This window comes from Leopardus geoffroyi, chromosome B3 (genome assembly GCF_018350155.1).
Source record: "Leopardus geoffroyi isolate Oge1 chromosome B3, O.geoffroyi_Oge1_pat1.0, whole genome shotgun sequence".
Classification (NCBI taxonomy): Eukaryota; Metazoa; Chordata; class Mammalia; order Carnivora; family Felidae; genus Leopardus; species Leopardus geoffroyi.
Genome location: NC_059337.1, coordinates 41,149,254 through 41,164,093, shown reverse-complemented (window position 1 = coordinate 41,164,093; position 14,840 = coordinate 41,149,254). Strand labels below are relative to the sequence as shown.

The window sequence follows — 14,840 nt, the reverse complement described above, 5'->3', positions numbered from 1 at the left end:
AGCACCTCCCTCCTTCATCCGTGGCCTCTTGTCATCCAGGGCCCTCTGCGGTCACTCGTCCTCCTGGCAGCCCCATCCCTTCGACCCCCACCAAGTGCTCTCTTGCCCAAGCCCAGGCCTGCTGCCCCCCAGTCTCTGGCAGAGCCCTTACCTTGGGGTGGTCACCTGCCATCTCCCGGATTAGACTGTGAGGAGCTGTCCTACCCCCAGGGTGATGGTTTCCTCCTCTGAACAACTGGCACATGTTTTAGGGGTCCCCCTATTAGCTCATGGACTGTTCTATCTCATTTCACTAGCTTTTGAGGAGAGTATCCTTGTGCCCCAGCTGAGCCTAAGTTCTTCTGGGGCAAGGCCTGAGCCCTAAATGGTGCCCATCACACAGTGGGTGCCTAGGAAGAGGCATCGGACTATGATAATGAGCTAAAGTACAGATGTGTACGTATGCATCCACACACCCCACTCATCTTTCAGAAACCACTAGCTCGCCTAGGAGACAACTATGGCCCAAAAGCCTTCCCTGCCACTAACACCAAGCTGAGAGCTTCCTGGGCCTGAAGAAGATAAGCCTGGTGTTAGTGGCAGAGAAGCCTTTTGGCATGAGTGACAAAAAGAGTCCGTGTAAAACTTCTCTGAGCCTCAGTTTCCTCATCTGGGGAGTGGGAATGTGACCCAGCTCATATTGTCCTAGAAGGATGGGAAGCACTCGGCACAGACACTGATGTGAGTGCAGAAGATTCTTAACGTATGTCAGCCACTTTCACCTTCCCAGCAACAGGAAATATAAACACGTATGCTATCAGAGAGGCACAAAAATCCCAGCCCAGAGTAGCAGACAGGACTCTGCCCAGAAAAGTTTCTGGCTTTTATTTCTGACTTTCTCTAAGATTTTTTGTGTTGCACCGAGTGGAATTTCCCAGCTGGCTTCTCCTTGATGAGGTAGATCTGTATTTCCTGAGCCAGTTACCTAACATTTTGGAGACTGAGTTTCTTCATCTATAATATAGGAGTAATAACTCTTCTCAGGACATTATAAGGATTAAATATAATAATGTGTGTCCAGGAAATGGAAGTAATTTTTGCGTTTTGTTTCCCACTTTGTGTTTGCAAAATTCTGAACGTTCATGGATGCCAAGGTCTATGGGTGCTGGGGACTTGGCTGACGTTTTCTGCCTCAGATTTAACTCTGAGTAGGTTCCAGATAGCACTGCAGTCTCCTGATGGGTATCTGTGGGAGCCGAGCACTTATCAAGTGTAAAAGGCCTGCTCTGGACACTATAGAGGGGCGCCCCGCCTGGAGGAATCTTCAGTGGGAAGATGACCAGTGAACTCTTTCAGGTAACATGAGGTATGATGACCTGAGCACTTAACAGGGATGTGGGTCCAGAATAAGCAGTAATTACGTCTACAGAACAGGGTGGAGTAGGATGGGGTGAGTCAGGCTTTGCTAGGGAGAGAGCATTTGACCTAGACCTTGAAGGAAAAATTTAACTTATCCAAGAGCAAGGGAACAGCAAGAACAAGGAGAAGTCACCGAAGTTGTTGGGACCTTTGGCCTCTGTCTCAGTGCTATAGTGACACTCAAAGTAAGAACCTAGGGGACAGGGTGGGGGATGGGTGAACTAGATGACGGGGATTAAGGAGTGCACTTGTTGTGATGAGCACCAGGTGTTGTATGGAAGTGTTGAATCACTATATTGTATACCTGAAACTAATATTACACTGTATGTTAACTAACTGGAATTAAAATAAAAACTTAAACAAACAAACACAAACAAATAAACAAAATAAGAAAACCTACCTTCAAAAGAGCTGATGGCCCCAAACAAACAAATGTGAGATAGGCCTCATCTCATCCCTGGGCAATCCCCGGGCCATGAGCGCTGCCCTGCTCCCCACCCCCCCCCCAAGCCTCCCCACCCTGCCCCAGGAGCTCAGCACTTGGGAGAATGTTAACTCTGAGCTTATGTGCCTCAAGCAGACACAAAAGAGAAGGGGATGTGTGGGTGTGAGAAACAGCTCTGGAAAAATGAGAAGGTAGAAGTCAGAAATAAAAATAGTTGGCTGAGTTAAGGCTACTAATTTCTTATTGGCTTGTCTTCTCTAGTTTTTTATTTAAAAAAAAAAAAAAAAAAAACTTTCATCCAAAATAAGTCTCCAAGATCTCTTTATACTGCTGTGAAAGATATTCAGGGGCACCTGGGTGTCTCAGTCAGTTAAGCCTCTGACTCTTGCTGTTGGCTTAGGTCATGATCCCAGAGTCATGGGATCAAGCCCCCTGCATTGGGCTCTGCACTGAGCATGGTGCTTGCTTGGGATTCTCAATCTCTCTCTCTCTCTCTCTCTCTCTCTCTCTCTCTCTCTCTCTCCCTCTGTCCCTTTATTCTACTTGTGCTCTCTCTCTCTCTCTCTCTCTAAAATTAAAAAATAAATTAAAAGATTTTTAGAGATAGTCAATGTATTTCATTAAGTGAATAGAGCAAGTTGTAGTTATGGTCATATGATCCCATCTGGGCCCCTGTACACACTTGCTTTGCTTAGAAAAGTTCTAAAAGGCAACAGAAGAAAATTATCATCAAAGTCTAGCTGTGGGCATGAGACAAGGAAGGAGGGTAGAGGGAGTTGACCTTTTACTTGAACTCTTCAGAACTTTATGACATTTGCCATGCATAACTTCTATAATAAAAAAAGAAGTTTTTAATTTAAAAAGAAATACCAAAAGCCTCTTTGCTTCAAAGTTCACCTTGGAAACCCTTCCCCAAAGATTGAAACAGGTAAATCCAAACACTTATTATTGTTGTTTCCTATAGTGCTTTGTGGTTAGACTGGGCTATAGAACCCAGCCTGAGTAAATCTGAGCTCTACACATTCCTGTAGGTTTTGTTTCTCTCCCAAAAGAGGCTGCCCTGGCTAAGCTACATGTGTGATCTTAACCGCTGAGAACCCCATCGGGTGACTCAGGTCTGGCAGGCAGCCCTGTCAATATGGATGTCGCAGCAAATTCCTCAGCTCTGTTTAGGAAGGGTGAGGTCCAGAACAGTGGCTCCTTCCCTGGCCCAAGGCTCCTGTTCCTACAAAAGGGGATTCTGCAGGTTACGTGCCTGGCAGGGCACCTTTCAGCCTTTCATACATGAGCCTCCTGTAAGTAGTAGCAAGGCTTATGGCTGTTGTCTTCACCAGGGAAGAGAGGGGAGGGGTGAGGGCATGTGTGGGGTAATGGTGAGGTAGGCTCCTTGACAGAGCTGGGGCTACGGATGAAAATTGAATGTACATATCGATAAACATTTGTTTGTTTGTTTGTGTGTTTGTTTGGAGAGAGAGCACAAGCAGGGACAGAGAAAGAGTGAGACAAAGAATTCAAAGCAGGCTCCAGGCTCCATGCTCTTAGTGCAGAGCCCGACATGGGGCTTGAGCTCACAAACTATGAGATCATGACCTGAGCCAAAGTCGGACACTGAACCAACTGAGCCACCCAGGCACCCCTGTATGTTTGTTTAAACTAGCACAGTGTAGTTTAAAAGCTTCTGGGGTGCCTAGGTGGCTCAGTTGGTTAGGCATCCGACTCTTGATTTTGGCTAAGGTCATGATCTCATAGTGGTGAGATTAAGCCCCTCGACAGGGGCATGGAGGCTGCTTGAGATTCTCTCTCCCTTTGTCCCTCCTGCCTTGTGTTAAATACATAAATAAATAAATTTAAAATATTTTTTAAAATAAAATAATATATGGGGCGCCTGGGTGGCGCAGTCGGTTAAGCGTCCGACTTCAGCCAGGTCACGATCTCACGGTCCCTGAGTTCGAGCCCCGCGTCAGGCTCTGGGCTGATGGCTCAGAGCCTGGAGCCTGTTTCGGATTCTGTGTCTCCCTCTCTCCCTGCCCCTCCCCCGTTCATGCTCTCTCTCTGTCCCAAAAATAAATAAACGTTGAAAAAAAAAATTTAAAAAAAAAAAAAAATAAAATAAAATAATATAAAAGCTTCTTTAAGTTCCACCTTCCATATTGCTTACTCTAGGACCTTGGACAAATCAGCTCACCTCCTCGGTGAGCTCGGCCTCACTTTCCTTATCTATAAAATGGAGATTTGGACTAACTTCTTGTTGAAATCCAGTTCAGCATAACATTTTATAATTTTAGGTCAATGTAATAATCTAAGTAAAGGAAAGTAATATAAGCACAAGAAAGAAGAAAGCACTGATCATTACATGCTGCTTTCACTAAAATACCTTGTACTCTTGGGCATACTCCCCAGGGGGAGGGAGTACCTATCAGTGCCCTCCCCCTGGGGAACATCACTCCTTCCTCAATGCTCAACCTCCTGACTCTGACACTGTTGCTCTACTCTCAAGGTCAAACAGAAAAGACCACCCTACTATATATTCTCCTCCACTCCCTGAGAAGCATTCAAATGAGAGCAAAAATGAGTTTGTACGTTGTGGGTCCTTATGGTGTGGTAGCCAGAGCCCCAGACTAAGAGTAGTCAGACCATCGGTCCCCATCCTGGTCTATGACTAGTTCCCCAAGTGACCTCGGACAAGTCACTTCCCCTCTCTGGACCTAGCCATGTCTAAAAAGGAGGAATTGGGGGCGTCTGGGTGGCGCAGTCGGTTAAGCGTCCGACTTCAGCCAGGTCACGATCTCGCGGTCCGTGAGTTCGAGCCCCGCGTCGGGCTCTGGGCTGATGGCTCGGAGCCTGGAGCCTGTTTCCGATTCTGTGTCTCCCTCTCTCTCTGCCCCTCCCCCGTTCATGCTCTGTCTCTCTCTGTCCCAAAAATAAATAAACGTTGAAAAAAAAATTTTTTAAATAAATAAATAAATAAAATAAAAAGGAGGAATTGGATGGGTTTTTTCTTTATAAGTCCTGCTCTAATATTCCCCTGCTCTACCCTACCCTGGCTCCCAAGGCTGGGAGAACCCAGAATCTGTAGGTTGCAGCATCTCTCCAGCCACTCTCAGAAGCAGCAGACAATCTCCAGCATCCCCAGCAGGCTGGTACCAAAATGGCACAGCTAAGTATCTGCACTCAGCATGAAATCAGTTAAGAATCACATGGTAAGGACCCTCCAGCCAGGGCACACTGTCCCAATCCAAAGGTGGATTTAGCAGCTCTACTCCCAGATGCTCTCTTACTTGTAGGATAAGGACATAAAGACACCCAAATGAATCAAAAACATGAGCTTTCGGGACCAGACTAGGCCAAGGAACAGAGTGAAAGATTCCTTGTTTGTTAATGCATGGTTTTAGTTAAGATATAACAGGCCTACAGAAAAAAATGCACATAAAGAGGTATGGCTTTTCATAAAGGATGTATCTGTGAAGTAAGTGCCCAGATCAAGAAACAGAACAATACCCACCCCATGGGACCTCCCTCATGCCGCCTTCCAGTCACTAGTTCTTTCGGAATAACCACTATTCTGACTTCCAGCACCATTGATTCATTTTGCCCATTTTGAGCTTTACCCAAATGGAATTATACAGTACAGACTCATTTGCACCTGGCTTTCTTTACCCAACATTAGGTGTGTGAGCTTCATCTATCAGTACGGGTAAAAATGAAAAATGGTGTTGCTTGTTTTCATTTTTGCACAGGAAGGACTGAATGAGGAGCTAAATCAGTAAGACACCCCTGAGTTTAGCCTAGGGTGCTCACTGACAGCAGAGGAAGCAGGTTTACACGCACCTCTCCCCAAAATAAGCATGACCCAACAACTCTGTTCTTCCTGCAGAGTCCCACACCTCCCTCTTGGGGGCGCTCCAGAGGTGGGAGGCAGGGCCTCGGTGTCCCAAATATACTTCAAAGGCCAGAAGCTCTTGTTCATCGAGCACTTATCCTGTGCCTGGTTCCATGAGGGTACCATAGACTTGGCATTTCACTTGATTCCCACGACCATGGATTAGGTACTGTTATTATTTCTATCTTATGGGTAAGAAAACAGAGGCCCCAGAGAGGTTGAGTAAGCTGTCCTAAGGTTGCACAGCTAGGAAGGGGACCCAAATCTCCATATGTGCCAAACCTTTCCACCACTCTGTGTTGACACAAAGCTCACTGGCCACGTGTCTAACACCTATGTCTCTAACCTCATCTAGCACTGCTCACCTACAGCTCAAGTTTCAGCAGCTCTGGGCCTGTGTCCATGTTGTTGCCTTTACCTGCACCTTTAGCCCTCAGTTCTCAAATGGACAGTCACTTCCTCAGAGCAGCATTCCCTGACCACTTGGTCTCAACTGTGTCCCCTATTCTGTCTCAGTGCATCCTGTTCTCTCCTTGCACAGCCCTTAACACATGCCATAATGAATTATGCTCTTGGTTCCCCTGTTCACTGGTTTAGAGCCTTTGTCCACCAGTGGATCATAAGCTGCAAAAGGACAGGAATGCATCTGCTGGTTTGCCACTACCTTGGACAGTGCCTGGCACAAGGAACCTCCTCAGAAGCGTGATAAGTGAAGAAAAGGAGGGGAGGAGAGAAAAAGAGGACTGCCCCTTCTGAATCTCAGCACTCATCTGCTGGCAGCTCTAGTTCCAGCCTGTTTATGGCCCCTGGCAAGATCTTCCCCTCTCTGAGTCTCCGTTTCTTCAGTTTTCAGATGAAGAGACTGGAAGAAAGAATCTCTATAAGCCTTCTAGCTCATCTGGCCTCTAGACCACAAATCCTAGGATTTCAAGCCATTCCAAAGGCCTCAGGCCTCTTCAGCCTCTTACCTACCCTGTGTCCAGTCAACACTTTTGAAATGAGGGGGAGTCATCCAAGGTTCCCAGGCTGTGAGGTACAGGCCCTCCACCCTGCTATACGTGAAGGACCAGAGAAGAGGCCTCTTCCAGTTCTTAATAAAATTTTTTTTAATGTTTATTTATTTTTGAGAGAGAGACACAGAGCGTGAGTAGGGGAGGGGCAGAGAGAGAGGGAGACACAGAATCTGAAGCAGACTCCAGGCTCCGAGCTGTCAGCACAGAGCCCAATGCGGGGCTCGAACCCATGAGCTGTGAGATCATGACCTGAGCCAAAGTCGGACGCCTAACCGACTGAGCCACCCAGGTGCCCCAGGCCTCCTCCAGTTCTAATAGCCCTAATGTACAAACTGGGGAGAGACGGGACTAAGAAGGAAGAATAGATGAATTCCCCCAGGAAACTGCTTCTACTTTCTTCCTCAGAGCCCCCGCCCCAACAAGGTCCCATCCAACTCTGGCCTTGGCATGTGCACGGCTGCCCCTATGGCCAGGCTGAACGTCCAGGACTGAAACTGTCCATGTCTTGCTCATATCTGTACCCAGAGCACTTGGCACAGACCCCCATAGGATGTAGCCAAGGTGAGGCTACCAAATCAAATGCTATGGGCAAGGCCTGCCAGGGTCTGCTGCTGAGCTTGCCACTTTCTCCCTTGTATCACCAAGGTCAGGAGAAGCACCTGGCTTCCCATTCAGAGGCAGACTCCAACCGACCACCCTCCAGCCTCCGGCCCTCTGTCTTCTTCCCACCCCTTCACCCCTGGATTGCCAGTGGCAGCCGGCTCAGGCAGAAGGCTGAGGACTCATTCCCCTCCAGGGTCTCTGCAGTCTTTGCTCCCCCACCCAGCCAGCTAGTCAGTCAGGACAAGCACTCCCTGGACTTGAAGTAACTGCACCTTCTTCTTGGAGTAAGGCTCCTCTGGCTTTGAAACTCTTTCAATTTTGTCTTTAAACATAAAAGAAAGTAAGAGAATTAGGCCTCACCCAAAAGCTCTATAAAGGGGAAAGGCCTCCTGTGTTGCATCGTGGATACAGCAAAGGCCCTAAACCCCCCAAGTTTTTACTCTGCTGGGTGTGTGAAGGGGTGAGGCTTGGTGTACCGGTAAGCATATGTGAGTGTGGAAGTGCCATGCTCGTTGGAAAGGGCATGACAGGTGTGCGGGTGCAAACTGGACTGGCCAGACCTTGGCCACGTCACTCGCTGGCTGACCAATTTCAGGCAACTTGCTTAAACTCTTTGGGCCAGTTTCCTCACTTGCAAAATGAGAATGAAATGAATTCCCATCTCTGGCATTGCAGTGAGAATCCAACCCTAGGGCTGGTGACCTGTAATCACTAAAAAACTGTTTAAATATTAGCAGATTCTGGAAATGGAAGGCAAGAAGAGAGCTTGGGAAATCTTCATTCCTTTCTGAAGAGTAACTACTTTCAGATATCAGGACTTATCCCTGGCTGCATTCTAGATTTAGCAAACCTAAAAATGCACCCAATAACTCAGATCCTAGGAACCTTCGTGACAAGGCTCGCGTACCCTGTTACTCAACGTGAATCCATTTTCAGGAGGATTACTTCACCTCCCATTCAGGCACTGAGCTTATGAAACAAAATCCTGAGAGCCATGGAGAATCCTAAGTGGGACTCAGAGAAGAAAACCAACAGACCAGGTCTCAGTCCAGAACCTGGGAATGGCTTTGTGAGAAAAGTAACAGACGAAACGAGAAGCATTTAGATTCACCATAACTGTCAGCCAGGCTATACTGAAAACCTAGAGCTCAAGAATTCTAGTCCCTTATGCCAGCAAGTCTTTATTTCCACAGAGATGACTGTTTGCAGAGCTGCACACGAAGGTGAATGCCTCAGGATTGTTTTTAAAGTTTCCCACGAGTCCTGTGACAAGCCCGTGCCTACAAGATCAAGTGACAAGTGTACCAGGAGAGGCACCCCCTCCACCTCTCCCAGCCTCTTACCTCCCCAGCTCCTCTCCGATGTCATAAAAGTCCTCCACCTTCTGCTGCTTGAACGTCTCCATGTTTGGGCTCTTCATTGAGGCCTGGAGCATACAGCCCTGAAACGGGAGGAAACGGGAGGTCAGGACAGCCATGAACACTGGTGGAAGCCTCAGAGTCTGGGCCTAAAAGTAATCAGCTTGCAAGGAGCTAATAATTTAACAATAATCCACAGCACTGGTTCCTTAAGAATTGCCCTGCTCAAGCAAGCCTTTTCTCACCAATGACTGATGATATACGGTTCTTTTTTTTTTTTTTTAATATTTATTTATTTTGGAGAGAGAGATAGAGCACAAGTGAGGGAGGGGCAAGAGGGAGAAGCAGGCTCCAGGCTCTGAGCTGTTGGCACAGAGTCTGACACAGGGCTCCAGCTCATGAACCATGAGATCATGACCTGAGCTGAAGTCGGACGCTTAATGGACTGAGCCACCCAGGGGCCCCTGTATGGTTCTTATTTGATGTATACCAATTCAAATTTGTTAAGGAGATAGAAAAAGAGCCCGCCTCACTTCTTCAGATCTGCTCTGAACAAGTTCAGAGAAACAGCACCATGGCCAGCTTCGGCAATTTGTACTCATGAAATCCAGGTCTACTGAGAAAAGAAGCAACCATAAGACAGGAGAGAGAGCCCTCATCTTTGAGTTAGAAGTTCTGTATTCAAGTCCCAATTGCCTGGGTAAGTCATGTAAACTGCCAGAGACTCAGTTTCCTCATCTGTGAGATGGGTTAATACTATTTAATGCAAATCATGAAATTATTTTGTAAACTATAAAATGCTGTAAAAAGGTAAGGGATTATCATCACCTCAGTTCCCTCAGGGGCTGTGCCACCCAACTGCGAGTCTGAACTGAGTTATAAACTCTCTCACTCATCACCCCAAGGGAAAGATGGACGGGAGTGGTGTGACAAATCACAATAGGCCCCAGGAGTCAGGAGCTAGAGGTTCTAGTTCCAATTCTGCCCACAACTAGCTCTGTGACCTCATCTCTTGTCAGAGGAGCCTCGGATTCCTCATCTATAAAATGGAGCCACCTGCCCGCCCAGATCACCTCAGTAAGAGCCAGAAGACAACTCTGAGCCATGGGGAGTGTTCACCACTACACCAGAAGAGACTGTATGCATCCTACCCTGGGATCCCCCTGCCCCAAGAAGCCCCACCCATTCTTGGAGTTCCATATGCCATCCTGGACAGCACCCCAAGGGCAGGGCCCAGGACACAGCCTGCAAATGACAAAGATAAAACCAGCTGCCTGTGGACGTGTCTTTGGAGAGTCATTAGCAAAGGCCTCTCAGAGCTCATTTTGGCTAGAGTTGGCAGCTTTTCTTCTGTCTGCCAATCAGATACCAACCACACCCAGGGCCCCATGAGCCCCAAAAGACTGTTTTCACCAAGCTGGGTGGAGGCACCATTACATAAGGGTGAGTCTCATCAGTGCCAAGTGGCTGGAGCTGTTCCAACTCTCAGAAAATGTATACATTTCACCCTCTTTCCTCCAATGCTGCCCCCTGCAAACCACAGCTCTATTACTGAGATGCAGCCTGCCTCCCTCCCTTCCATGGAGCACACATCCCTGAAGACCCCCAGGCAGAGCTGGCCTGGCTCCCCAGCCTGACTCTCCTGGTCACCTGCCGACCTCCTGCCCTGTCAGTGCACGTGGTCCATCGGGCATCCTCCTCCCTCTTCGGTCTTCACCTTGTGCTTGGCCTGAGCCCAGCAAGCATGGAATACAAAAAAGGGCAGGCCCCCAGGAGCCCCAGTTGTAGACTAGCCTGGGTGTGTATTAGCTGTGTAACCCACACAGGTTGGCACCATCTTTGGGCCTCAGTCCCCTCATCTGTAAAAGGGGCTGATAACATCCATATCACCTACTTCACACAGTCCTGAGGGGTGGGGTTACTCAGTTCACACAACTAAAGAAAAGCAGAAAACTCCAAGAAGTTCTGTTGACAGATACACTGAGAGCAGCCCCTGGAACAGCTAAGATCCTCCATTTGGTGATAGGCCAGCTCCATTTGCTATCAGGAGCTAAGAGGGGTTCGAAGCAATCCCAGCTCCCCAACAAAATCATGAGCCCCTGCCTTGGGCTCCAGGGGTAGCCAGGGGCTCGGGGGCAAGGAGCCCCCTAACGACAAACTAGGACCACCAGTTTGGCTCCAACTAACCTTTTTGGCCTTATCTCCCTCCCCCCACATACCTATAGTGTAGCTAAAGTAGACCTTTCCCATTCCCCCAAAACTTCCACCCTTGACATGCCTCAGCTCAACCTGGCCCCTTTCCATGGAAGGCCTACCTGGAGAGCCTCCCTAGGAAAACAGCTCTCTTCCCACAAGACCTAGCTCAAATGCTACCAACTCTGAGGCTCCGTGACCCTTTTACTCATCAAAACAAATTAAAACCCCCTTCTCCCTTTCAGTTCCCAGAGAGGTCTCATCATACATTTTTAGGGTTAGAGCTTTCGTATTTTGGCTCATAACTGTCTATGTCTAACCCAGAAGGAGAATTCACAGATTCCATAGTCACACCTGGGCTTGAACCCCAGCTCTACAACCTCCGCACACATTGAGCACAGGACAACTTTTCTAAGCTTCAAATTACTTACATGGAAAATGAATCTGGACAATGCCTACTGTTGGTGACTATGTGGAGAAATCAGAATTCTCAAACACTGCCAGGAGAAGCACACTCTGGGACAACCACTTTGGAAATCTGTTGGGCAGTTTCTATGGACATCCATAAGGGAAATGCATGTAGATGCCTTCCCAAATGGCCCATGTCAGAATGTTCACGGCAGCATTATTAGTAATAACTAAAAATTGGAAACAACCAAATGGCCATCAATAGAAGAATAGATACGTAAATAGAGTTATACCCATGCAATAGAATTATTACACAACAATGAGAATAAATAAACTACGGCTACCTGCAACAACATAGATGAAACTCACAAGCCTAATACTGTTGAAGGAAAGAAGCCAGACAGAAACGATTACATACTGTGTGATTCCACTTAGGCAAAACTCACCTGTGGTGCTAAAAGTCAGAATAGTGGTTACCTCTGGGTGAGAGGTGATGTCTAGGACTCAAGGGGGGGGGTTTCAGGGTACAGGCAATGCTGTTTCTTGATCTGGGCAGTGGTTACATGGCTATGTGGTATGTACACTTACTTTGTATACAATCAAAATTTTACATAATAAAATATGAGACTAATATCTACTTTCGGACAAAATGAGATATCATACGTAAAATGTTTTAAGTAGTGTCTAGATGGTTCCAACAAATGTGAATTCCTTCCCTCCTGCCTACTGTCTTGGAGCCCCCTGAGGGCAGTGGTGGTGACATTCTCACCTCTGTCCCCTTGTAGCAACTGGTAGACAGCAGGTGCTCCATAAATGTTGGTTGATTTAAATGTAGTGGCCCAGGCTCCATTCTCAAAGCCACTGCTCAGATGCTTCAAGTTAAAATAACCAATAACAACTTAAAGCCTCTTCCTGATATCTCTCCCCAAGATGAATTTGTATTTTATCAATTTTCTCAATGTAGGAACGTGAACTAAAGGGGAGAAACTCTGAGGTGGAATTATAATCACCAGTTAGGACCCAGAAAAGGCCCCAGGGCACAGGAACCTTTCGGGCCCTGAAAAGATGAAAGCACACGTCAGAGGGGAGGGACACAGCTTCAGCTTTTGGTCAGAGGCACAGGCCATCAGCTCTAGACATTTCAAGGATGAAGCCCATCTTAATGCCCACATTTCTCTTAATGGAATCGCTAGAATTCATACTCTTGCCCCCAACCCTAATAATAAGCAACACTTCTGAGGGTTAACACAGATTTCCTAGAACCTCACAAAAAGGGACCTCAAAGACCATTTAGGGGATTTTTAAACTCTGCTTCAGGAGCCACCGGCATGAGGAAGGGGAGGCACAGCAGTTCTACTTTATATTGTAAGTTAGGGCTCTGTGTAAGAATTCATGGTGGTCGGGGGGGGCGGGGTGGTTGAAAACCACTGGTGTCTGGCCTAACCCACTTGTTTTACAAAAGAAGGAAACTAAGGACCAGACAGGGGAAGGGACTTATTGAGTCACACAGCTAGTCTGCTCCAGCTGTTCTGCCCTGGGCGTCGATGACAGCACCCTCAACCCTGCTCATGCTGCTGAACATTCAGAGACCATCACACCACCTCCCAATATAAGTCAGTGAAATGGGACCACCGCAAGGGAGCAGGCATGATGGTCCTCTTCTACCTCTCCCCACACTAGGAATCATCACCCAGGCTCTGAGGAGGTCATCCACAGAAGGAAAGGGACCCTAGGGGCGCCTGGGTGGCTCAGTCGGTTGAGGTCTCGGCTCAGGTCATGATCTCACAGTTCGTGAGTTCGAGCTCTGCATCGGGCTCTGTGCTGACGGCTCAGAGCCTGAAGCCTGCTTCCGATTCTGTGTCTCATTCTCTCTCTGCCCCTCCCCTGCTCATGCTCTGTCTCTCTCTGTCTCAAAAATAAATAAAACATTAAAAAAAAAAATCTGAGGGGCGCCTGGGTGGCGCAGTCGGTTAAGCGTCCGACTTCAGCCAGGTCACGATCTCGCGGTCTGTGAGTTCGAGCCCCGCGTCAGGCTCTGGGCTGATGGCTCAGAGCCTGGAGCCTGTTTCCGATTCTGTGTCTCCCTCTCTCTCTGCCCCTCCCCCGTTCATGCTCTGTCTCTCTCTGTCCCAAAAATAAATAAAACGTTGAAAAAAAAATTTTTAAAAAAATCTGAAAAAAAAAAAAAAAATGGACTCCAGCATCACAGAACCCCTCCAGGCATTCAAGGCTTTGACGAACTCCAACCCCTGATAAAGAAACTTGGGCTCAGACATCAGCCATTTGCCTAAATTGACAAGAGAAAACCCCATTTTTCTAGTGAAGGTCCAGTCCATGTGCAGCCTGCTTGTTCACTCTCATGTCTAATAAGGAGGCAAACCTGAGGGAGGTGGTCAGGACAGTTCAGGTCTCATTCCTGCCAGCTGGAAACTTGCTCCAGACCAGCACCCACCCACCCTCATCCACACCCCTGCACCCTCTGCCCAAGCCTCTCCCAAAGCAGCTGAATTATCAGTGGGGCCACTTTAGGTGTTAAAAACACATCTTAGGAGATGGGCGGTTTGGGGAAGAACAGGACTCTGAAAGTATTTGTGAAGAGGCCAAGGCACCGGCTCCCCTTAGTCACCAGGACTCTCCCAGAAATACCTTACATGGACGCAGCTGGGAATCAGAGTCAGAAACCATAGCAGCAGCCCCCAGCTGCCCTCCGCTGGATTCTAGAGAACAAGGTGTCAGGGGCTGTGTTCTCTCCACATGCCCCCAGGGACCTTCTTCCCACCTGCTTCTGAGGCAACCAGCTATGACTTCCTCTCTTCCAGGGTGTACCCCTAAGGTACCACTACCTTCATGGCCTCAGTGTTCACCTCTTTCCTCCTTCCCAAAGTGAGAATACTAATTTCCACATGGCAAAGTCACAGTGAGGGCTAGCCAGACCCACACATGCCATGAGGCATCCACAATGCCTGGTCCAGAATCAGGGTCAACAACTGACAATGCCTTCCTTCCTTTGCCCTTCTACCCCAGACCCACTGACTACCCCCATGCCCACCATAGCTCTGGCCTCGGTCTGGGCCCCTGACGATGGGGACCACAGCTTCATTCTGCCACAAGCAAGCTGACTATGTAAGGAGCAGCCTTCTTGAAACGAGTCCTTGTGCAAATGGGGAGAGGAGGTGTGCGAGGTGGCCGTTGCTGAGAAGACTGGCCCCTCCTCTCCTCCCGCGAATCTGTAGTGCTCTCTCCATTAAGGCGCCCTACGTTGATGAAAGTCTGTCTCTATCTCTCGCCTGGGTGCCAGGCCTCGGCCCGCTGCCCCCACCCCGTCCCTCGGGTCAAAGTGCCAGGCTTCGGAGCGCAGCCCTCTGGGGCGCAGCGGGCAGGTCCAGGGCCGGCCACAGCGCCAAGGGCAAGGCCGGCCATACCCGGGGGGGTGGCGTCAGGGACCGGGGCGGCGGGCTTGGGGAACCCGAGACAGATCCCGGGACCAATCTGTCCCCGCCAGCCTCAGCCCCGCGCGCCCCGTCCCGCCCGTCGAGCCCGCA

The 14,840-nt window shown here is 48.5% G+C and overlaps 1 protein-coding gene across 6 annotated transcripts in view; it reads right to left on the bottom strand.

The window, feature by feature from the left end:
• DAPK2 (death associated protein kinase 2) overlaps positions 1-14,840 on the bottom strand; it is a 126,937-nt gene that overhangs the window by 111,655 nt on the left and 442 nt on the right. For 2 of the 6 annotated variants that reach the window (XM_045447940.1, XM_045447939.1), the window contains exon 2: positions 8,683-8,780. In XM_045447940.1, the coding sequence (XP_045303896.1) occupies positions 8,683-8,774 (92 nt within the window). In that variant the 5' untranslated portion in view covers positions 8,775-8,780. Of the gene's footprint in view, positions 1-8,682; positions 8,781-11,321; positions 11,504-14,347; positions 14,802-14,840 lie in introns of those variants that run through there. The other 4 variants (XM_045447938.1, XM_045447943.1, XM_045447942.1 and 1 more) reach the window with 4 other exon arrangements.